The sequence below is a fragment of the Amblyomma maculatum genome, chromosome 4 (assembly GCF_055883805.1).
Source record: "Amblyomma maculatum isolate TAMU_Amacu chromosome 4, ASM5588380v1, whole genome shotgun sequence".
Classification (NCBI taxonomy): Eukaryota; Metazoa; Arthropoda; class Arachnida; order Ixodida; family Ixodidae; genus Amblyomma; species Amblyomma maculatum.
Window position 1 is genome coordinate 18,768,871 of NC_139347.1, and position 22,829 is coordinate 18,791,699.

A 22,829-nucleotide genomic window follows, 5' to 3' on the forward strand; every position below is an offset into this window, starting at 1 on the left:
TTCAAAAGCAACTCTTCCTTTCAGGCCTTTCATTTAACATTTAGTATGCTGTCCACAACTAGAAATGAAGAACACCGCTTACACTATAAATACATATTAATTCAAATTTAAGAATTTTCCTCTTCCAAATCACAGACCTTGTATCCAGAAACCAGTGCTCTGAAGTGACAGATTCTCACATTCAAAGATGACATGCCTTTCAAAACATGGCTAACCTGCCACCATGCATCTGAATAAACACTTTCACCAACAGACGTTAAACTCTATGATTAGGGACAAAAATTCACAGCAGCTAGAAGAAAACCTTTCAATAATAGCAAGGAGGGGGCAAAAAATGTGGTGTGCGAAGTAAAAGATGAAGACAGTAATAATAGACACAGAAAGAAGGCAATTTAAGAGTTAAGTGGGGCAGTGAATAAAAAGAAAAGGCAAATGGATGCAGAAGTGGGTAGCATAGAAGTAGTGGGGGCATGGTGCAACTGCTGCAGCTGCATCGTGGGGAGCTGTGTGAATTGAAATATTGGATACTTGACTTCGCTGGATTGTGGCAAGCGCTATCTCCTACTCCCGTGTTTTAGCGTGCCGTGTGTTTTTCGGCGGGTCCTTTGTAATGATTGGAATGAAGAGTTTAAGATAAAATTGCCATCGTAACAATATTTCTATTCAAATTCTCCCTAGTGTTCAAACTCCTCCCTCAAGTGGTATTAGTTCAGCTAAGGTAAGTACTCATTTTTCCATTATATTCTTTTCTACTGATGCTTGTAACAACACTACTGAAAAAAAAAAAAAGAATGTCACTGCTGACACAAATTTCTGAAAAACAAAAATAAAAAATCCAGCAATTTTTGCACAAAACTAGGGAGTCTTAGGCCCACTTAAGCATTTGTGCACAAAGCCCTTTAGTTTGGCTCAAATATGCAATAAAAAAAGGTAAATAAATAGCGTGGGCCCATTACCCATGTGAAACTAAGACTAAGACAAAGTGGGCATGGCAAGAGCAGTACAGAGGACCAAAAAAAAAAGACTCACGTTGAGGTAGAGCTGTTGAGCAAGTTGCCGTATGTGCTGCAGGGTCAGGTCTGGATCTCGTGCTTCAGTCTTCAACAGGTCATTCATGCTGGCATACAACTGCAAAAAGTGCAAACATAAATGTGTATGAAAGCTTCTCTAATTATGGTAACGTGTGCTGAAGGGTATTAACACAGCTCACAGCACAAGTTTACAGCGACAGCTATTAAGGGAACATTTTCAAGCACTGAAGCGTTGGTGTAACTATGCCACTGTGATAAGACAGCATATGCTGTGACATCGCAGTAACATGTAACTGCAATGCACAAGAATGGGTGGTTCAAACACAGTGGCATCACAAGTGATAACAGAGTGATGTCATCCAGTCGAAGATAAAACATGAAAAATAATAAACAATGAACAATGAACTATATCACATTCAGCATGGTGAACAGCTGCCCCAAAATCTCATGTTACCCAGAGGTAGCTTCTCTACTAGGCCTACTAGTGCTGCGGTTGCTCAGCAGTTTCTCCCCTTCCCTACTTCTCGCTGCACTTTTAGTAGCCGGCTTTACTTTCCCTATGCACTGTATGCTTTTCCTCATGGCTGCAAGAAGCCAAATAACATACATTCGGCGAGATTATTAATTTTTTGCTTCATGCCTCTAGGTTGCATGCATGCTGTAATGTCATTTCGGAGGAAGTAAGTCACCGCGGCCAAACGCACTTTATTATAACCGAGTTTTGCCAAAAATGTCTTCACTATAAATGGGAAAAAACGTACAGTTGTCTACAAAAGACGAACTGGGATTTCAGTTGTTACACTTTACTACGTTTTACTATATCAGAATTTACTATAGCGGGGTTCTACTATTTCATTTAACGGTGCTAGTCCCTTTTTTCACTCACCTCATCAAATATGTCGCAGACCCGATATGGTGGCCCCCTCTCAGCCACAAAGGTGTTGAAGAACATGCAGTCTAGCAGCTTGGTGACGAACTCACTTTCAGTGAAGCCTCGCTGCCCTAGAAAGGCCGCCTGCAGCATCAAAAGACAAAACAACCACGAAAGAAAATTTGTTAGCATTCAACCAAAGGCTACATAATTTTTAATAGCCTCAGCCCTACTAATCAACGTCTAGCCTGTTTTCCCCATCAAATATCGATGAAGCTGGCTCCGTCAAGATTTTGCTTTGATTGTAATTGGGCGGAGCACTGCTTCATTTTTCAATTTTCAAACTTGAATTTTCATGTTATGATTTGGCACATCAGATGCAACACAGTGGTAGTGGAGTACATGAAAATGTAGCCCACATGCTTGGGCCCCTCTCTGTTACCTTGTGGAACGTGATGAATGGTTTTGGGTGAATTCGCACAACAGTGAGGCAGGATCGGTAGCCCTGGAACAGCTGGGCGAAGATGCGCAGGAAAATGGCACGGATCTCCTTGTCCAGCATGGCAGCCTGCGACGTCGCTGGTGGTGGCGGTGCAAACGCATCGTCTGCCGACATCAGCTCGGGCCGAAGCACCTGTGCAGGCAAAGCAGTGACACTCGTGAAAAGCTCCAAGGCTGTTCTCCACAGAAACGAGTGTGCAATAGCACTCTAGCAGCAAGAGTATATGGTGAGAACAATATTCATCAGTCACCCACTGGCCAAGCTCTTTCCTGTATCCTCCCCCCCCCCACTGAATCAAGAGTAGCATTTCTGAGAATGCAAAGCCATCCATTTCACCACTTAGCTACTCTTTCTATATATGAGAATGGGAAACAAGCGAGGCGAGCAGTGCAGCACGCACCATGCAGAGCTGTGTGTAGAGCTGCGAGTGGAGGGGCTCAGGGAGAGTAGACACTGTGACACATTCGGGCACCAGCACTGAGCCTCCGTCTAGGTCCACGAGCAGGACGTCTAGCTGCAAAAGACCAACACCAAACAAGAACATGTCAATGGAACCCAACATTCTATAGTAAAATGAGCTTTTGGGCAAGTTGGTTACGTTGCTGCCACATAAACGCAGCGCGAAAGAAAGACCAGCACAAAGGAAGAAAAAAAAACGGACAGGACACGGACAATCGCTACTACAAAGGTTCCGCCGCGGATGCACGCATAGCAATGAAGAAGGCAAGGACACGCGCCACCGTCAACATAAAACAATTTTCACATTGTGTGACACATCTTATTGAGTGGCAAAGAAAAGTTCATATTCTGCTTTGTACAAGTGAATTAAAGCACTGCTTACGCAATAATCACCCCTTTTCTTTGTATGGTAAGCTTCCAGTAGTTCACGTGCAGTTTGATCTTTGCTTTTGCCTAAAATCCATTGCAGCGATTGCCCGTGTCGTGTGTGTTTTCTTCCTTCCTTTGTGCTAGTCTTTTTTTCACACTGCAGTTAGGTGGAACCAACATTCTATCTCAGTGACAAATGTAGCACACAGGGCGAAAATTTACCAAATGCATATATATATGAAACACCATGGGACTCATGTAGCTAACAATTAATACTAATCATACACTTGGATACTTTGCCACAACTTTCACCAAGAACACCACCAATTAGTCTTATATAGGAAATGACAACCAAGCCTACAACACACTTCTGTACTCAGTGTGTGTGTGTGTGTGTGTGTGTGTGTGTGTGTGTGTGTGTGTGTGTGTGTGTGTGTGTGTGTGTGTGTGTGTGTGTGTGTGTGTGTGTGTGTGTGTGTGTTTGTGTGTGTGTGTGTGTGTGTGTGTGTGCGCGCGCGTGTGTGTGCGTGCGTGCGTGCGTGCGTGCGTGCGTGTGTGTGTGTGTTTTTGTTTGTTTGTTTGTTTGTTTTTTTTAGCGATGCGTACCAGATATAAAAATTCTTTTTTTAATGTATATTTGTAAAACAGCACGAACATTGTTGGACAAGAGCAAAAAAGACACAGGACGAGGCACTTCAGCTAAGAGTGCCTATAACTGAGCCACTGTGCCAGGTACTTTAAAGAATCTGCACATAGCGCTCCATAACTAACACAGTTGTATTAAAAATAACTAGATCCCATCAGTACACACACGATTACTCACAATATGTGTCCACAAGTACAATAAAAATAGGCAGGACTTACCAGCTCTGCCACTTCAGATCGAAGGGAAGAGTGGACACCCATGATGAATGGTGTAGGTGTGCTGAGGAACTCTATCAGGCTTGCCGGAAGTAAAGGTATATACACATGGCTGCATAAAACGTGTGCCAGAACAATGCGACGCAGTCACTGGGTAGTCAGATGTTATATATACGAAAGAACACTCAACCCTTCACTGCATCTTCTTTCACTATTACTGCTTATGACCTATTTCTTGCTGCTTGATATACCTTCCCCTCGGCATAATTTACCCCATCCCTTTCCCCTAGCAGACTTTTTTGTTGTTGTTCCTCATCTTTATATTTCAGCCTGCAGCCATTCTTCCTGCTTACTTCCCTCCCTTATAACTAACACCACATTTGCTTTTCCTCAATTTCCCCGTAATTAAAAATAAACATTCCCCACCTTTTCTAGTCTGCTTCACACAAAAGCATCTCTCCAGCATATTTCTTCGCAGCTTTTCTTTTTTCCTACACTATTCCCATTTCCCCTACTTTTTTTATTTTTCTTTTGTGCACACAGGGCACCTTTTTTTTTTTTACTTTGCAGGTGAGCTCAGGCACTGCTGGTGCTATCATTTTACTGTTTGATTGTTAGGTGATAGACACTATGAGAAATAACTTCACCAAAAATTATTTACAGAAAGACACAAACTAATTTCAGTGATCGATAGTGAATAACGAAAAGTGAATTGTTCTCGGACAGGATATTAACCCCCTAGCCAACTTGGACGAGCCAGGATCATCGCAAGTAGGCTATTAATTCTGGCTTCTTTACGAGCTCAACTTGTTGTGTACTTTGTGGCACTCTGCGTACAGTTTGCGACAAGTAGAGCCCGTCCAATACAAATTTTACATGAGCCAACAGATGCTCGTAAGAAAACTAAAAGACTGTTTAGGTTGAAATTTCAGTGAAAAAATGTGCGTTAGGTGTTTAAGCTATAACCCACAACATTAGAAAACTTACTCCCATGGAAATTTACAATGCTGTAAAGAGCAGCAAGAACAGTGAGAACAGCCTCAAAAAATTCTTGGCCAGCGTAACGAGGTTTTAAAATTTAGAACTGCGAAATAAGCTCAAGGGAGAGACCTTACCTGTATTTGAAAGGAAACATGAGGCTAGTAAGTGCTGAGCAGGCATCGTTGAGACGGCAGTAGCTCCGAGAGTAAAACAGGATCTTCAGCTCCGTCATGGCAGCACAGAAGAGTGTGACAACATTGTGAATACCTGGGCAACATTGATGCAGGGTGCATGAATGCTTGTGCCTCTTTGCCAGGAAAGCCTTCAACGTTGAACATCAATACATTCAATTACTCCGCAACCGCATTACTATGTACCTCATCAAATGCAGAGCCCATCATTGAAGAATATACATTGGGAAGCATTAGAAAATGTTCGGTCAGGTTGGAATGAAACACAAACGTGCATACTAGTGACTTCGATTAAGTCAGAGCCACATTGCGACGGTGCCGCGAGCTTGTGCAAGAAGGACCAATGCATGGAACCATGCCATTCGGTTAAAATACACCTTAGAAGCCCTGTTACATACATGCCAGCATACTGATGAGATAGATGAGGTGGTAGGGGTTATTGCAAGAGTTTCGTGGCACCACCAATACATAGAGAACAGGAAGAGAGGAAGCTTGTGTGCTGTGCAGTGGAGTGCTTGCTGAACCATGACAGCTCAGTTCACCATCAAGCACCAAGCCTCTATTTCTAAAGAGGTGATTCGTGCGGACTTATGCAAATACAAGGCATTAGTATGTTAAGCAATTGCCGAGTGTGCATGTCTAATAGAAGTACCAGGTGTTTTGTGCATGAATGGCCCTGTAACTGCGTGCATGTGTACTCAATCCTTAGCCGTGAAGAGCAGCTGTGGAGGATGGTTGATGTAATGACCTCTTTTAAATTAAATTTCAGCATGATTCTTTTCACACTCCATTGTTACTAATGCCTTTGCTGTATAAAAACTTGCACTCAGATTGGTGGATGGTAACAACTAAACTGAATAAGATAACAAGATAGTATCATGGTAACCTTAAATCCGTTTATGCCTTCCATCCACTGCTAATGAGCAAACAGAGCATGAGGCACAGTTTTTCCCAGAAAATAGTGTGCAGGGACGGTTATCTCATACTGTCATCACTTACTGCCTGCACACACAATTAAAATTTGAATTTATATCTAAAGCTGCACACAATCATTATAGCTCATGAGCACAAAAAAAGACAAATTGGTGCAACTTTAGCGCTTAAGTCTGATCAGACAGTAACAATGCTTCTGCGCAAGCTGCATAGCAGTCACTGAGCCTCGTTCACCTGCAGTGCTATATGCAAGAATAACTACACTTTCAGTTCTGTCATTCCCCAATTTCAAATTTTGAATTCTCTCTATAAGGTGCAGACCCACTGTCCATCCACTGTTCCACATTCATACCAGCAGTTTTCCCCCAAAGACAGCGATTTGTTGCCTGTCTCTCCCTCAGCTGTTTTACACCATCAAGCAAAAAAGAGGCGACTTATGCAAAGCTGCTTCCATTAAAACAGTAGCCCGAGTTTTTCGTGAAATTTTAGAACAAGCAAGATTCTGGTGACTGCCTCCAGAAGCAGTCCTTCTCATTGAGACAAACCGAAGCTCTCCATGTAGATAGTGAAAACTGCCAATGCCATACTTTTCTACTTTGTAATGGGATATTCCTTCAACAAAGCTTTATGAATATTGTCACGTACACGGTGACTAAGGATACCAATGATAGCAGGGGGTAGCCCAGACACAAGAACACAGCAGCACAGACGCAAACGTGTAAGCGACACTTTGTCGTCCTCTTCAACTTCGTCCTCCTTTTCCACCTCAGTCATGCGCCACCTGGCAACGCTAGGTGGCATTACCCCCTCCCTCCGAAAAAAAATGAGAAGGGCCGGTAAAAATGGTGTGAAAAGCAAGAGAGTGGTCACAGCGGGTGGCCATACGCTATCGGTGGTAGTACGGCTTCAGCCGCACAATGTGCACAATGTCCGAGCTGTGCTTTCGACGTTTTGGTTGTGTGGCACCGTCTGGGATAACTTCATAACTAAGGTCACTCACACGGCGCAACACTTTGTACGGCCCGAAGTAGCGGGAAAGGAGTTTCTCTGACAAGCCTGGACGGCGAACTGGTGTCCATACCCAGACTTGATCTCCAGGCTTGTAGTCAACCTGGCGGTGCCGGAGGTTGTAACGGTGCGCGTCAGTGGTCTGCTGCTGCCCAATGTGCACACGGGCGAGCTGGCGGGCTTCCTCAGCGCGGATGGCATATTGCTGGGCATCTGAGGATAGCTGGTCATCATCTGGGCACGGGAGCATGGAATCGAGCATGCTCTGAACTTCGCGTCCGTAAACAAGTCGAAATGGTGTGAAGCGCGTTGTCTCTTGTAAGGCTGTATTATACGCAAATGTAACGTACGGCAGCACCTCGTCCCAGGTCTTGTGCTGCACATCGACGTACATTGCCAACATGTCCGCAATCGTCTTATTCAATCTTTCTGTAAGGCCATTGCTTTGTGGATGGTACGCTGTGGTTTTGCGATGGGTCGTGCAACTCAGCTCAAATATGCGGTCGATCAGCTGTGATGTGAAAGCTGTCCCTCTGTCGGTAATGACGTAGGAAGGGGCGCCATGCCGCAAGACTATGTTGTGCATGAAAAACTCTGCTACTTCGGAAGCTGTGGCATGAGGGATTGCCTTTGTCTCAGCGTATCGAGTCAGGTAGTCAGTAGCGACTACTATCCATTTGTTTCCGGCCTGCGACAAAGGGAAAGGGCCAAGGAGATCCATTCCAATTTGGTCGAACGGAATGCGGGGTACTTTAACGGGCTTGAGAAATCCGGCAGGCTTCTGGGGCGGTGTTTTACGGCGCTGGCATTCGCGACAGCTTCGTACATAGCGTTTCACTGCTGCGGAAAGTCCTGGCCAGTAATACATGTTGCGGACGCGAGCAAGCGTCCGTGAGTAACCCAAATGACCAGACGTTGGTTCATCATGGCAAGCAAGGAGAATATCCTCACGGAGCTCGCATGGCACTACCAGAAGGTAAGTTCTGTCTTGGCTCTGGGAGTTTCTTTTATACAATACGCCTTGCCGTATGCAGAAGGAACCAAGGTGCCGAGATAGGTGTCGAGGCAGAATCGTATCACGCCCTTCCAGATAATCGATGAGTGGAAGGATGTCTGGATCAGCTCTTTGTCGATCCCTGAGCTCAGATGCGCTGAGGGCTCCTAGAAAACCGCTATCGTCATCGGCTGTAGTATCGCCAGTGTCAACGGGTGCTCGTGACAGCGTGTCGGCGTCTTCGTGTTTGCGGCCGGACTTGTAAACAATGGTTATGTCAAACTCCTGAAGACGTAAACTCCAGCGTGCAAGTCGTCCAGATGGGTCTCGCAGATTTGCCAGCCAGCACAAACAATGATGGTCGGTGACGACTTTAAATGGCCGGCCGTAAAGGTAGGGACGAAACTTCATAGTAGCCCATACGACCGCCAGGCATTCCTTTTCTGAGGTGGAATAGTTCATTTCGGCACGAGAGAGAGTGCGGCTGGCATAGGCTATTACTCGCTCAAACCCGTCTTGATGCTGAACAAGGACCGCGCCAAGACCGATACTACTGGCGTCAGTGTGTACCTCAGTGTCAGCCGCTTCATCGAAGTGCGCCAGAACAGGGGATGTTTGAAGGCGCTCACGAAGCAAAGAGAAGGCCATCTGCTGCTCAGAGTTCCACACAAAGGAGGTGTCCTTCCTTGTAAGGCGCGTCAGAGGTTCTGCGATCTGAGAAAAGTCCGCAATGAAACGCCGATAATATGCGCACAGGCCGAGGAAGCGCTGAACAGCCTTCTTATTAGCTGGAACGGGAAATCGTGCGACGGCAGCAGTCTTATCGGGATCCGGGCGCACCCCATCAGCGCTTACAACATGGCCGAGGAACTTGAGTTCTGTATACCTGAAGTGGCATTTCTGGGGCTTCAGCGTGAGATCAGCAGAACGGAGGGCTTCCAGGACAGCTCGAAGGCGTTCGAGGTGTTGATCAAATGTTTCGGAAAAAACAACTACATCGTCCAAGTACACAAGACAGATCTGCCACTTGAGGCCAGTGAGGACGGTGTCCATCATCCTTTGGAATGTAGCTGGGGCAGAGCACAATCCAAATGGGAGTACTTTGAATTCATATAGGCCATCTGGAGTGACAAATGCGGTTTTTTCTCGGTCTCTTTCGTCTACTTCGATTTGCCAATAGCCACTTTTTAAATCAATAGATGAAAAATACTTCGCACGTCGCAATCTGTCCAGTGAGTCATCGATGCGCGGCAACGGGTATACATCTTTCTTTGTCACATTATTCAATTTTCGATAGTCGACGCAAAATCGAAGAGTGCCGTCTTTCTTTTTGACAAGGACAACTGGTGAAGACCACGGACTTTGTGAAGGCTGCACAACACCATCATCCAGCATCTCCTCAACTTGCGTCTGGATCACTTCTCGTTCTTTGGCAGACACACGATAAGGCTGCTGTCGTATTGGGCGAGCGTCGTCATAAGTAATGATGCGATGCTGTGTAATGGGCGTTTGACGAACCTTCGAGGAAGAAGCAAAGCAGTGCTTGAAGTCTAGCAGCAGTTGCTCTAAAGCCCGCCGTTTCTCCTTTGACAAGTGACAGTTAATGTCGATGTTGTCAAGAGATGGCTCGTTAGTTTCTACTGCCGTGGATGCAAAACAGACCGGATCGTGCGCAACATGGTCAGCAAAAGCGATAGCAGTCCCCGGGAACAAGTGTCGGTACTCATTAGAAAAATTTGTGACAAGGAGTGCAGCCCGGCCATTGTGAAACGACAATAAACTTCGGGGAGCGCAAATGCCATGAGCAAGCAGGAGTGTATGGTTCGCCTCCGCTACAGCATCACCGGTACGGAAATCGTCACAGGTAACTTCCACAAGAGCACTGCTTCGCGGCGGCAGCGAGACGCTCTCAGCGGAAACACGAAGTGCGTTATTGCAAGGACTGCTACTATCTTGTTCGGTAGACTGTCCCATCGAAAACGTGACGAGTCTATTTCGCAGGTCGATAACTGCTCCGTACTCCCGCAGAAAGTCAATGCCGAGGATAAGGTCACGGGAGCAGTCACTTAAAACAACGCAACTAACGACGAACGTACGTCCGTTAATCTGAATGCGAGCCGTGCACATCCCCTTTGGAGTAACTATATGACCGCCGGCGGTTCGAAGGCACACACCTGGCCAAGCAGTGAGCACCTTCTTCAAAACAGTCGCCATGCGACCACTCAAAATTGAATAATCGGCACCGGTGTCCACTAAAGCATTGACCGTAGTGCGACCGTCTAAAATAACCGGAAGGTCCAGAGAAACGCTTTTTGCTTCCCTAGGTGACGGTACCAGCAGCTCGCGGTCGGATCGAAGCGGCGACGACGGGAGGTCTTCAACGCAGCGACTACCAGCGGCCTCGCCCCCGAAGGTCGCTGTTTTCAGTTTTCCCGACCAGGGCTAGACGAGCGGCCTTGGTCCTCTCGCGAGGAACCGTGAGTGAACGAGGAGGAGCGCCTTGGCGAAGGGGAGCGGGGCTGACGCTGCGAACGAGATGAACGCTGCTCCGCCAGGTACTCCTCAATAACTCGGGGCCGTTGACCAAACCGGGGAGGTGGCGAGTCGATGCGGAAGCCGTGGAGACCGAGGCGTCGATACGGACAATCCCGGTAGAGATGTCCTGGTTCACCGCAGTGGAAGCAAAGCGGACGGCGGTCAGGCGTGCGCCAAATGTCGGCTTTGCGTCGGGGCAGCGGGCGATTGTCGAAGTTCTGCACTGGCTGCACCGAGGGCAGCGGAACTGTAGGTGACGCGAGAATGGGCGGTGGTGAAGGGGGAGCCTGACTCTGCAGAACTTCCGCATATGTGGGACGATTGTCGGTCCCCGACAGCAATGGCGGGCTCGGAACTACAGGCGAAAGAGGGCTCTTGAGTGCCTGCCGCACCTCCTCCCGCACTATAGCAGAAACGGAAGATGGCGATTGCTGCAGAGGGCTCCAGAACTTGCTTAGTTCTTCGCGCACGACGCTGCGAATCAGTTCGCGCAATGCATCGGGATGCCGCTCTGAAGATGCAAATGATTCCGCAGTTGTGCGTGTATGAAAAGGTCGGTCATAAGCCACGGCACGTTGGTGTAGCACCTTTTCCATTGTGGTGGCCTCCGCAAGGAATCCGTTTACAGTCGAGGGTGGGTTTCGCACAAGGCCTGCGAACAACTGCTCTTTCAAACCCTGCATCAAGTGCCTGACCTTTTTGTCCTCGGACATGGCGGGATCGGCTCGCCTGAAGAGGCGCGTCATGTCCTCGACGTATGCTTGGACACTCTCATTCGGCCTTTGGATGCGAGAGCGAATGGCACGTTCTGCATGCTCGCGACGATCTGCGCTAGTGTAAGCCTCGAGCAGTTGACGACGGAATTCCCGCCACGAAGTTAAAGCTTGCTCTCGGTTCTCCTACCAGATACGGGCGCCGTCCTCAAGGCTGAAGTAGACGTTCCTTAGTTTGGCAGCATCGTCCCACTGGTTGAATGCAGCGACACGTTCAAACTGAAGGAACCAATCCTCCACATCCTCAAAGAGGTCCCCATGGAAAGTCTTCGGTACCCGAGGGGCCTGCAAGGTGTAGTTACAGGCCGGTGCGAGGCCCGTCACCTGCTGCGCAGGAGCACTAGATGTCATGGCGGCGGGTGCTGGCTGAAACTCCGGAGACAGTCCCTGGAGCCGTCGACTGGAGCGATGCACGGGGGTGTCCAATGGTACAGGGCTGGCGCGACGTCTTGTAGATGGAGATTCTTGCATAGGCGATCGTTTTACCCCGCACCTCCACCAGAATGTCACGTACACGGTGACTAAGGATACCAATGATAGCAGGGGGTAGCCCAGACACAAGAACACAGCAGCACAGACGCAAACGTGTAAGCGACACTTTGTCGTCCTCTTCAACTTCGTCCTCCTTTTCCACCTCAGTCATGCGCCACCTGGCAACGCTAGGTGGCAATATGTGCTCAGTATATACCTTTTGCCAAGAGACACAACTCAGGCTGGTTGAACAGTGCAGATGACAGTGCACAGATAAAATTATATTGTTTGCAGGCATTGCCTGTGTTTCATTCCAGCTGCATTATATGCATCACACACACATATAAATAATAATAATATTATATATATTTTATGCAGACCCCTATATGTTAAGTTAACCTAAGTCTGCAAAGTCTGCTATTACGAAGCAACAACTCAATTTTCTTGGGAGATCAGCCCTTTTCATATTGGCCCTGCAGCACTGAAGGTCCCATTCCGTTCCACAGATGAAACACTATATATAATGTGTGAAAAAAAAACCTCAGGCAGGTCTTCAATAACAAACTGGTTATCTTTGAAGTATTCTCTAATTATGATCACTCAGGGCAAACTGAACTCAACCTAACTGACTGACTGCTATGTTCTAATGGGACAGAGACTACTTTCACTGTTTCCTTGAAAGCACAGCTTTTGTGAGCTAGGAAGGGCCAAGAAAACAAACTATGCCCCACAAAACTGTTCTCAAAACAAAACAAAACAAAACAAGATATCAACGCATTTTATTTGCACAAATGCCATAGCATTAATGTCGTAATCACCATCACAGGTTTGAATCAAATGGCAGAAAAAGAAAATTTCATTAACAGCTTCAAAGTTCTCCGCAATAAATACATCTTTTTGATCATGACTGAAAACCATTTCAATGTTATGCAGGCTTTGCTTATAGCAAAAGTATCATGCTTCATGTGAATCCAAATGAATCATGGAGCCAAGCAACAAATTCCCCCCCCCCCCCCCCTTGCCCCCCCCCCCAAAAAAAATTTTGGATAGCGTTGCTTCTAGCGTCCCTTTAATATCATCGAGGACTGCATGTCAAAACACGAATGCCCCAACAACAATAGTGAGGTTATAGATTTACAATATGCAAAGTAGACATATCTTAAAGAACTCCATAAGAGAGGACACTGTTGGTTATACAAAACTGTGTGCATACCATAAAAGAGGTGCAGGAAAACACAGCAAGAGTCATACCCAGCTGCTGGAAGAGCTCGTAGACAATACAGGAGGTTATGGGGAGCAAAGCACTGAGCGGAGGCTGCAATGCCTGCCGGTCACCCGCTCCAATAGAGAAACGCACCTGGGGGCCCCCTGGAAGAAACAGAAGAAAAGCGCAAGCTTGTAGAACTGAAAAAAACTCGCCCGTAAAGAGTGTGTCGCTTGCCATAGCTACGTGCGCTGAGACTGTAGAGACAGGTTGTACAGGATCAGAGACAGCTTTCAAGGATGATGTGACAGAGACTATGTCAGAGGTGCTTCGAGTCAGTTGGGGCTACTTGAAATGCAGGCGGTATCTGGTGGGCGGAAAGGCAACCATCCAAATGTGCTTTTTACTGCTTTTATGAAGCTGGTTTTCTCAGTACAAGGAAGTTATTATTCCTGCAGATTTCACAGCAACATTAAAGTGGATCCAATTGCATTCCGTTATTGGTCTGACTGGAACAATCGGTGTGCATGCATATATCACTTTCCATTTCTAGTCATCTGGAAAAGCTTCCCAGGCATACATATACATATATACTATGGTGAGGCTGCCCAAAAGTAATAAAAAATAATATGTCTCTGCCCGTGACAGACAGACTAAACCCTAAACCCAAAAGAGCAAAACCTAAAGTAATTCTACCAAGGAGGCTACCATTGGCCTCACCTGAAAGAACAGCCATGCAAAAAAAAAAAAAAAAAAAAAAGGCAACTCAAAAGATAAAAAACAGGAATTAACAGAGAAACAGAGAGAGAGAGAGAGAAAATGGCAAAGCAAAGGAAAGGGAGTGACATTGAAAGCGAACAGTAGCAAGGTAAAAAAATGAAAAGCCAAGAAATGGTGGTCACCTGGCGCTGGCACCTGGACACAACCGAGGATGTTGCCCACGAGGGTTTCAATCTGGACCGGCAGATTGTCTATGTACACTGTGTAGATGATGCCTAGGCAGTTCTGGCTCCATCAATCGGGATGCGGAGTGGAATAACAGGGCAGAGCCAAAAGGGATGGGAGGAGGACCAGAAAAAAAAAGCAAGTAGCAATCAGGACCGAGCAGTTCAGCGTATCCTCCACCTTTGGCTTTGTGCCTTTTTCTCTCTCTCTTTTAGCACTAGTTGCCAGCAAACAGTGCATCATTTGTGATTAAGGATCAGTTACCCGATTCAAGTATAAAACCTAGCCCCATAATGAAACCACTGCTTGTTGCAAAAAGAAACCTCAACTGTAACCAGCTTCTCGTCAGGCAGAATACCAGACAAGGTTCATCAGTGGCTAAATGAGATGCAGGACACAAGGTGTGTTCAGCAAAGAATAAAGGATACTTATTCCGAAAGCTCCTAGCTAAAATAATCAAATAATTACAATTTCAATGTTGCAATATAATCTAATGTCCCAGTAAATCCACTAACTTAAGTACTTGACTAAAGCATAAATGCATTTGTGAACAAATTCAGATGATGTGCAGTCAAAAATACATCACCCCTTTTCCCCTCTCCTCCACATCATTTCATAACCACTGGTCTCTTAGCTCATCTTTAAAGGGGAATCAAAGATAAAATCTAAAGGTGCATTGTTGAGTGGGTAAAGGGTGAATGGAATACACTCAAACAGCATTGTCCCACCTATCAACAATGCTGCTTTGTCAGTATGCGCCTTCCCCTCCAGGTCACCCCTGTTATGGAGAAGGCACGACCCATTTGCCTCAAGCACATGCTATTTCCAAAGAACAGTTGTATTGAGATTTTGCTTCCTTTAAAGGCTTCGAGCAAGTGTATGTGGTCACTGTACTCTCTGAAAGCATGGGTGCATTGGACTCCATGACACCCCCTCTATTAAAAAAAAAAGATTCAACACAACTCTGTGCAGTGATTGTTAGAATCGAACCAACTTATGTTTCGAAGTCACACTACGGCATCACAGTATTACTTTAGCTATGGTTCAAGTAAGTGTACCTTCCTCTCATCTGACCACATGCCCCAGAAAGGCTTCACCATTCGCTCCATACTGATACAGAAGCTGAAGAAAGTTATACTAGAAATCCCAATCAGATTTAATAAACAAATTTCCAGTAGGACTCATTGCGACAGAAGTGGTGCGCTTGTTTGTGAACGGTCATGTTGGCCTTACAGACATCACAATATACTGCTCAATCCTACACACTGAAATATGCATGCACTGAAATGATGTACTATAGACTGAGGAAGGATCTAAACAACAGGACAGTGACATATTCCGGGCCAAATCTATCAAGCTATCACTAAAAATATTACCATAGTTTTACTACTACGCATGTGTGGTCCATGTGAGTTGTCAAGTGGATAACATAGTCTCCATTTTACAAACAAATTAAGGCAAACGAAAGTACTGAGGCACTGCCATAATATATGAAAGTGTCCCAGGTGGCTTATTCAAACAGATATAGACATAATCAAGACCAACTTCAGTGCTCCCAAACAGGAGTCAGCACCTAGAATCAAAGAAATGAATTTCAAATTGCACTGCAGGCCCTCACAAACCTTCGAGGGGAAGAAAGACAAAACAAAACTGTGCAGGCTAGCTGGTCATTAAAACACCCTGCAAAATGCCCACAGCAAATTTTTAGCACACACACGCTCACCTTGAAGGCTGGAACACAGTCAAGGCGCGAGACGAGCACCAGGCACTTGGGAGCGTACATGAGCGAATGATGCTGCACCAGTGTCCCCGTGCCACCGCCGTTGAGCCCCGCAGCTGTGGCGGCCAGCTCATCCTGCTCGTCATCTTCGTCTTCCTCGTCGGGGCGCCGACGCTGCAGCGCTGCAGGCGTCAGAGCCACGGGCTCGTTGAAGGCTAGGCAAGCACAGTAGTGCCGCTGTGCGTCGATGTCGGTGAGAACGGCCACAAAAAAGCTTGGTTGGCGACGTGCCGTGACCAGGGCCCATCCTTGTGGCTGGCAGAAGGACTCGATGCCCTCGATGAAGGGGGTGTCCTTCCAGTCTTCCTCGGGAAAGCGCTGCTCGATGCGCCCACTGCTCAGCCCACTCCCTGTGCCAGTGAAGAAGACACAAAGAGAAGAGAAATATTGTTAGCATCATCCAGAGAGTGGCACCAGATATCTCAAGGTATAAAGCATATGTACCTGCTTAGTAAAGCACGGTTTTGTGACATGGTAATTGGTTGGTTCCCATAATAAAAAAAAAAAAAAAGTAAGACTCTTATTACTCGCATGAACATGCCTAAGGACCAAATGTAGACAGATTGCAGTCTTCAACCTGCACCAATGGTTAACCTGGCAAAAGTCCTGTTGTTTGAAGTGTTATAGTGCAGAGCACTTATTTCAATTTGTTTAATGAATATACATAATTGATAAAATATCACCACAGCTATGCACTGTTTATAATGAGAAAGAGTGGTAATGCTGAAGCTTGTACCGTGTATAACAACATCTGCAAGTAGCAACAAGTGAGAGGTGGGTGCGACCTCTTCAGCAAACTACTGCGCTAAAAGGAGAAGCGATAAGATAAGAGCAAGCAATATGCATCCACAAAGTTACATACGCTACCTTCGACAAGTGGCCTTGCACCCATCAACCAATTACGATTTCCTTAATTTGTTCCATTAACATTTCACGTATACCATTTAGCATAGCGCCGTTTGTGAAAGTTAACCAAGCCGTGCGAACGTGCCTGCGTGGCCTAGGGGCGGCTAATCTGACTCAGGAATACAAGAACGAAGTGGCAACAACGAAAGGAAAATAATTAAATCCCCAAACTAAAACGCATTTCGAGGAAGATATTAAAGCGCGCTTTGGAGAAGAGCGTGAGCCATAAAATGAAATGGAAAAAAAAAAGAGAAAGAAAGAGAAAGAGGTGATAGGAAAGGAGGCTGGGGCACGGCCGTGGCCGAGGAACGAAAAACAGAATGCTGAGACAACGTTGAACGGTCACGTCACGGCTTGGCTGGCAGGACAAAAACAAACAAAAAGCAGCATGCGAAATATTAGAAAAAGAACAAAGAGGAAAAGCGAATAGGGCTAGGAACAATCAGCCAGGTGTTTACCAAAGCATGGCAAAATCTGTATATATATACAAATGCTGACCATGCAAGAACTGAAAAAAAAAAAAAAAAAAAAAAAAAGGAGAGGTAAACAGAAAAAAGGCCGCTGGATACCAAAGGAAGACGGCTCGGCACGAAACAATATTTGGCAAGAAAGCAAACGGAAGCCAACGATGCGCGCAGGCAAGCACCGGCATATGGTGACCCGCGCGCACACACGCGCGTTCACGGTGGAGAGGGAATAGACAACAACGGAGTAACAAAACCCAAACAACCCAAACAAGGTCGGTCGCTCCCCCTCCGCGCCACGTATACGCACGCACACACACACAAAGAGCGAGAAAACAAAGCCTGGTCGTCTTTGCTTTCGCCATGCTTGGCGCTGCTCAGTTTTTTGCCCTCTTTGATTTCATCCGCTGTTTGCACTCACGCCTGGCCTCTATCCCGATTCCCGCGCAGCGTACACTGTTCGACTCCCTCCGGGATCCAATCACTGGGTCTTGAATTAGACGCAGTTTCCGGCGTTAATTTTCAAGCATATAGAACTAAGAGAACGTTATCTTATGATGACGTCTATATTAGAAAATTTTCACTCAGCATTATTCGATCCATGTTATTTTCCACCTCGCAGACCAGCACGAATAGACACTGACACCAGGAGAACAGGGGCGGGAAGTGGTCTGGCATCATCAAAACATGAAACAAAGGCGGGCCTTTTCCGGTCGCTTCTCCGCCTCTCGGCCGAGCGCTGCCCATGTGTGGACCATAGCAGGTGTGGACCATACGCGACCATCCGCAGTCAGCATTGCGGGTGGGTGTGATCGTGCGCGTCAGTGAACCTTCCTGGACACTCCCCCTGGATGAAGAAACCTTCTAGGTACTATACCCTAGACAAGACAGACCTCGAGGGACTGAACTATATTTGAAAAAAGCCGGAGACAAGTGCAGTCAATGCAGGCTGCCCTCCTTGGTCAATCCGACTGCACACATAAACCCGGCTGAGGAATCGCCAAGTGATACCCGAACTCAGCCCGTTTTTGTAGCGAGAGCTCGCCATTTCGCCGCGCCTGTCAGCAGAACACGTGCCTATCAGAAGAAGGAGGAAGAAGAAGGGGAAAACGAAGAAGGAAGAAGGAAAACAAGAAAAGAGATAACTCAGTAGTTGGTAGAGGCGGACAACAGCGAGTTGCTAGGACAGAAGGTTCGTTCGAACGTTGTGGGCGGTGTGCCCAGGGGTTCGACGTAGAGACGATGTCATACCACTAGAAGTCTTCTACATCCGAATGAGAATGGTCAACGACGAGAGGCAAGGGGTGCTCATACGTTAAGTGGTTCCCCTATGGCATAAATAAAGCTGAAACCATAGAGTAAACTACTATGTGCAAAAGCCATATCTTCACTCTGAAGCCGAACCTAAGCGTAGCCATGCAGATTGCTTTCGCGTAACTCCAGGTTTAACCACAAGCTAAAACACAGCTAATTTTTTTTTTTGCATTAAAATTAGCTTCATAAACAACAGGAATGTCGGGAAATGTGAACGACGATGTGTCTACGACCACAAAGAATAATTCACTGCGGAAATGTGAATACGCCATTATTTTACTGACTGTACTTTTTAAAAACAATGCTGACTAATAAACAGGAACACTATTCCAAAAACTACAAAAGCCAATCGACAGACTGATGAATTTGACAGAAGACGAAGCTAACCATGCTTCCTTGGTGTGCAAATTACGTTATTTGAAATCGAACATCAATTTCGCACTCCAGCATATTTTGTGCAAGTAAACGCTCGGTACTGAAGCGCGAGTTTTGAGCTTCTGGCGTTTCTCAACAAATGACCATATTTCTTCAGCCCAGCTTACGCTTTCGGACACGTATACACTGCTCAATTTTGCACCGTTAACACAGTCGTAACCTACCACATAATTAGGAGAGATATAGCATATCGTTACCGTGCTTATGCTACGGTTTATCGTGTTACCGGATTGCAAACTTTCCGGTTAGCGGGCCTACAGGAGTAGCACGTCTGATTCGGGATCACCAGTCTGTAAGAATTAATTCCCATCTCAAAGAAGTTGCCTACCCGCCAACTCGGTCCTGTCATGCGGTCCTTTGACGTCACATGAACCGTCAACCAATCAGTGCCTGAAAATGTCACCTACCAGGTGCCTCGCCCATGACCTCCCGCTCACAATGCGGACAACGCCAACTCCGGATTTTTCCGAAGAACGAGACCAACACTGTCAGCTAGTTAAAATTCACACTTATCGGCATTCGTTGAAAGGACGCTAGTATGGCGCCTTGTCTGCTCATATGCCTAGCCAGGTTTTCCATATATGTAGCAGTATTAATCACAGATATAGGCGAGCCAAAACGCCGAAAAACTCTCTCTTACTCTTAAAAAGCCTCTTACTCGCGCACATGCATGGGCAGGACATGCATGGTTCAGATAACCGACTTGTCCCCCCGACTGTTGCGCGCCGCCGTGTGCGGTGTGCGTGCGTAAAGAGAACCGACAGCTCAGGAGTGCAAAACACTACTGCCGCGTGAGGTGCGATAGATAACAGCGTTTAAAAAAGGCTGCGCACAATAACACTCGGGGCTGTCGCCAGCATTGATTCCGCTGTGCGTTCGGTATGCACTCAGGCTGTAAGCTAGGATCAAGTCTGCAGATTGAGTCCTCGATTTTGCATCGCATTGTTCAAATGCGCGGTATCGGCATGAAAGGGGCAACGGAGAGCCGCAGTTAGCGGTCAAATCGCACACGTTCGATACTCCTCGCACAGTAGCACTAGCACTAGTGCTATCACCAGCATTGCAAAGCATACCTGTTGAGCGAAAGCCGGCGACAAGACAGCTAGCAAAGTCCTGCAACGCATCAGAGAAACAAAATGTTCTGACTATACGTTCAGGAAATGAAGAGAGAATCAATAAAACGGCGAAATTTCATTTCAATGGCTCCACACAGCGACCAGACAGCTTTCGCAAACCAACGCGCAGCTGCCCGGGGCAGCAGCAGCAGCAGCACGGACGAGTCCGACAGCGTGTTCCGTACCTCGCTTCGGCCCGATGCGAAGTGAATCACAATGAGCCGCCACCAGCTGCACGGCTAGCACGCGCCGCTGAGCGCAGGTTCGAGTTTCGCACGTTGCGTGCACGGCCAAAAACTGGCGGCGCCGCGCCATTACGATAGGATGACGCAATATATACACAGAACCGTTGCGCCTCGCCATCCCCACTTCTTTTTTTCTTTTTTTGAACTTCGAAACTAGATCGTGGCTGAGGCAAAATGTAAGGGGCGGAAATGTTTGATCCGAAATTGAGCGGCGTTTGGCTTTAATCCGTTTTCAAGTGGAAGAGGTATATCGCACACGTGCTCAAAAAGCCGCGCTGTCCGACCAAGCTCCACATTACGCAACAGCACCTTCCGCGTGCGATGTCTATGAACGCGGTCTCACAGAACGTGCAAGCCAAGCCCGCCAAGACACTTAACCCCGAAGCTGCTGCATCATCATCATCATCATCATCATCATCATCATCATCATCAGCCTGATTATACCCACTGCAGGGCGAAGGCCTCTCCCATATTTCTCCACTTAACCGGTTCTGTGCTAGCTGCATCCACTTGACCCCTGCGAACTTCTTAATCTCATCCGCCCACCTAACTTTCTGCCGCCCCCTGCTACGCTTTCCCGGAGCTACAGTGCTTCGCAATTATTTCAACCCGCTCTCAAAGGAAGGTCTAGCCGTCGAACTGCGACCAAAGCCTGCGTGACGCCAATGCTTTGTGGGATCCCACGCTGCTCCGACAACACCTACTATAGACATGATGCACCACGCAGCAGAGTAGGCGACGACACACAGGAGAGGCACACAATACACACAATACACGCATACACAAGGACAATACTGCACTGACAACTGATTAAATCTAACACCAACAACCTCTTTCTTCTCCACTGCTAACGACACACACCACTTCTTTGACGGTCCTCCCAATTATCTAAAAAGTTTTCCTCTTTTTTTGACAGAACAGAAGGCATGCTAAAGCAGTCTTCTTCACCAGCTAAAGGTGTCTCCCAAGCTTCCAAAATCTCTGGTTAATCTGTCCTTGTTCTTCCTCAACACTGCTACTTTATTAAGTTCTGTTGAAGACATTCCTTTTTCACAAAGAGTGCAGTCCTTGCAGTGTATCGCAAGGTTAGTCCCGGACTTATCCAATATCGTAGGGGCATGTTCTCTAATCCTATCATTTATGCATCTTCCGGTCTGGCCGATATAATTCTTGACACAGGACAAGGGGGTGCGATAAACAATCCCTTATATGCACTCAGACTATCTTGTTCGATGTGCTGTTTTGCATCCCGATCGATTGTCATTCCCACTTACACGCGCACACATACTTCTAGCTTTGTTGGGAGCCGTAGGAATTATACGAACGCCGTACTTCTTTCCAATCTTCATCATGTTGTGGGTGAAGCCATGCATCATGTCGTCTGACCAACTAGCTCGACTTTCAACGGTAGGACGTACTATAACCTCCTTAAAGGAGGCTATGTACGTACGGACTGGGCGAGCAGTGTTGCCCGACGCCTGCGAGGCGACAAGGACAAGAGACTGAATTAAGGTCGAGCGAGGCGGTCGGGTGAGGTGTGCACGGCGTTCAACTGTACGCAGCACCTCAAGGCGGAGCAGCATTCCCAACGGTGCACAGAGCTGCGTCTGAACCGAAAAAAAAAAAAAAAAAAAAAAAAAAAAAAAAAAAAAAAACAAACAAACGAAGGTCCGTACGCATCAAACACGAACTTCGTGTAATTTGTTACGGCAGTTCACGCAAAAAAAAAAAAAAAGAGAGAAAAAATAAACGTTCACGGGCTTGCCGGCACCTGGACGCCGGACTGGGCGCCCGCAGTGCCAAGCACTGCCGTGTTGCGACAATTGCGGGCGGACATTATGCGTCTTGTATACAACCAATTGTTATTATTAAGGCAAAGGTCTTATGTCTCACGTGATAAAAACCTGTCACCGGAAGTTGTACCTAAAACGTGTCCACTAGGAGTGACCTCATGCATAGGAGAGAGTTAAGGTCAAGGGTTTGCACCCCGGGATGAAGTATGTGTACTAGTTCCAGGTTAGGTCCAGGCTAGCTGTAAGGTTCGAGTCCCTCAGTCGCTTCGCAGTTGACGTAGCAACTGCGACGCCAGCCGTTGTCAAGCCACCGAAGCGCCGACTGCCGTGCTAGGGCTCTTCCCTTGCTTGTGAAACGTTATATTTTGTGTGTCGAAATGGACGCGAGCCGGCGAAGATGGTGTCAGCAGCCCCAGTCCGGGCCGCCGCAAGGGCCAGCCGTCTCGTGAGCACGGCGGACCAGGGTCATTTAATGACTAAAATGTGAAACCCGAATGCCCGCACTATGAAGAGAGTCGTTGCTCTTTATCCCACATGGTGTGGGCATGCCAATCCAGTTCTCACTTTCCTCCCCATCCCACTGAAGAGGCCAGGAGGCCTTCCTCCTCGGGATCTTCTCCAGTGACCGCCTCTGGCGCACCAATCGCTC

At 47.0% G+C, this 22,829-nt stretch overlaps 1 protein-coding gene across 2 annotated transcripts in view; it reads right to left on the reverse strand.

Annotated features, from left to right (window-relative positions):
• The window catches only part of Sbf (SET domain binding factor), a 144,013-nt gene that overhangs the window by 64,018 nt on the left and 57,166 nt on the right, over positions 1-22,829 (reverse strand). For both annotated transcript variants that reach the window (XM_084600839.1, XM_084600838.1), the window contains exons 2-10: positions 15,852-16,258; positions 14,086-14,188; positions 13,231-13,347; positions 5,209-5,341; positions 4,097-4,205; positions 2,805-2,918; positions 2,345-2,536; positions 1,918-2,046; positions 1,030-1,128 (exon numbers count right to left, since the gene is read on the reverse strand). In XM_084600839.1, coding sequence (XP_084456965.1) covers positions 1,030-1,128; positions 1,918-2,046; positions 2,345-2,536; positions 2,805-2,918; positions 4,097-4,205; positions 5,209-5,341; positions 13,231-13,347; positions 14,086-14,188; positions 15,852-16,258 — 1,403 coding nt within the window. The remainder of the gene's footprint in view (positions 1-1,029; positions 1,129-1,917; positions 2,047-2,344; positions 2,537-2,804; positions 2,919-4,096; positions 4,206-5,208; positions 5,342-13,230; positions 13,348-14,085; positions 14,189-15,851; positions 16,259-22,829) is intronic.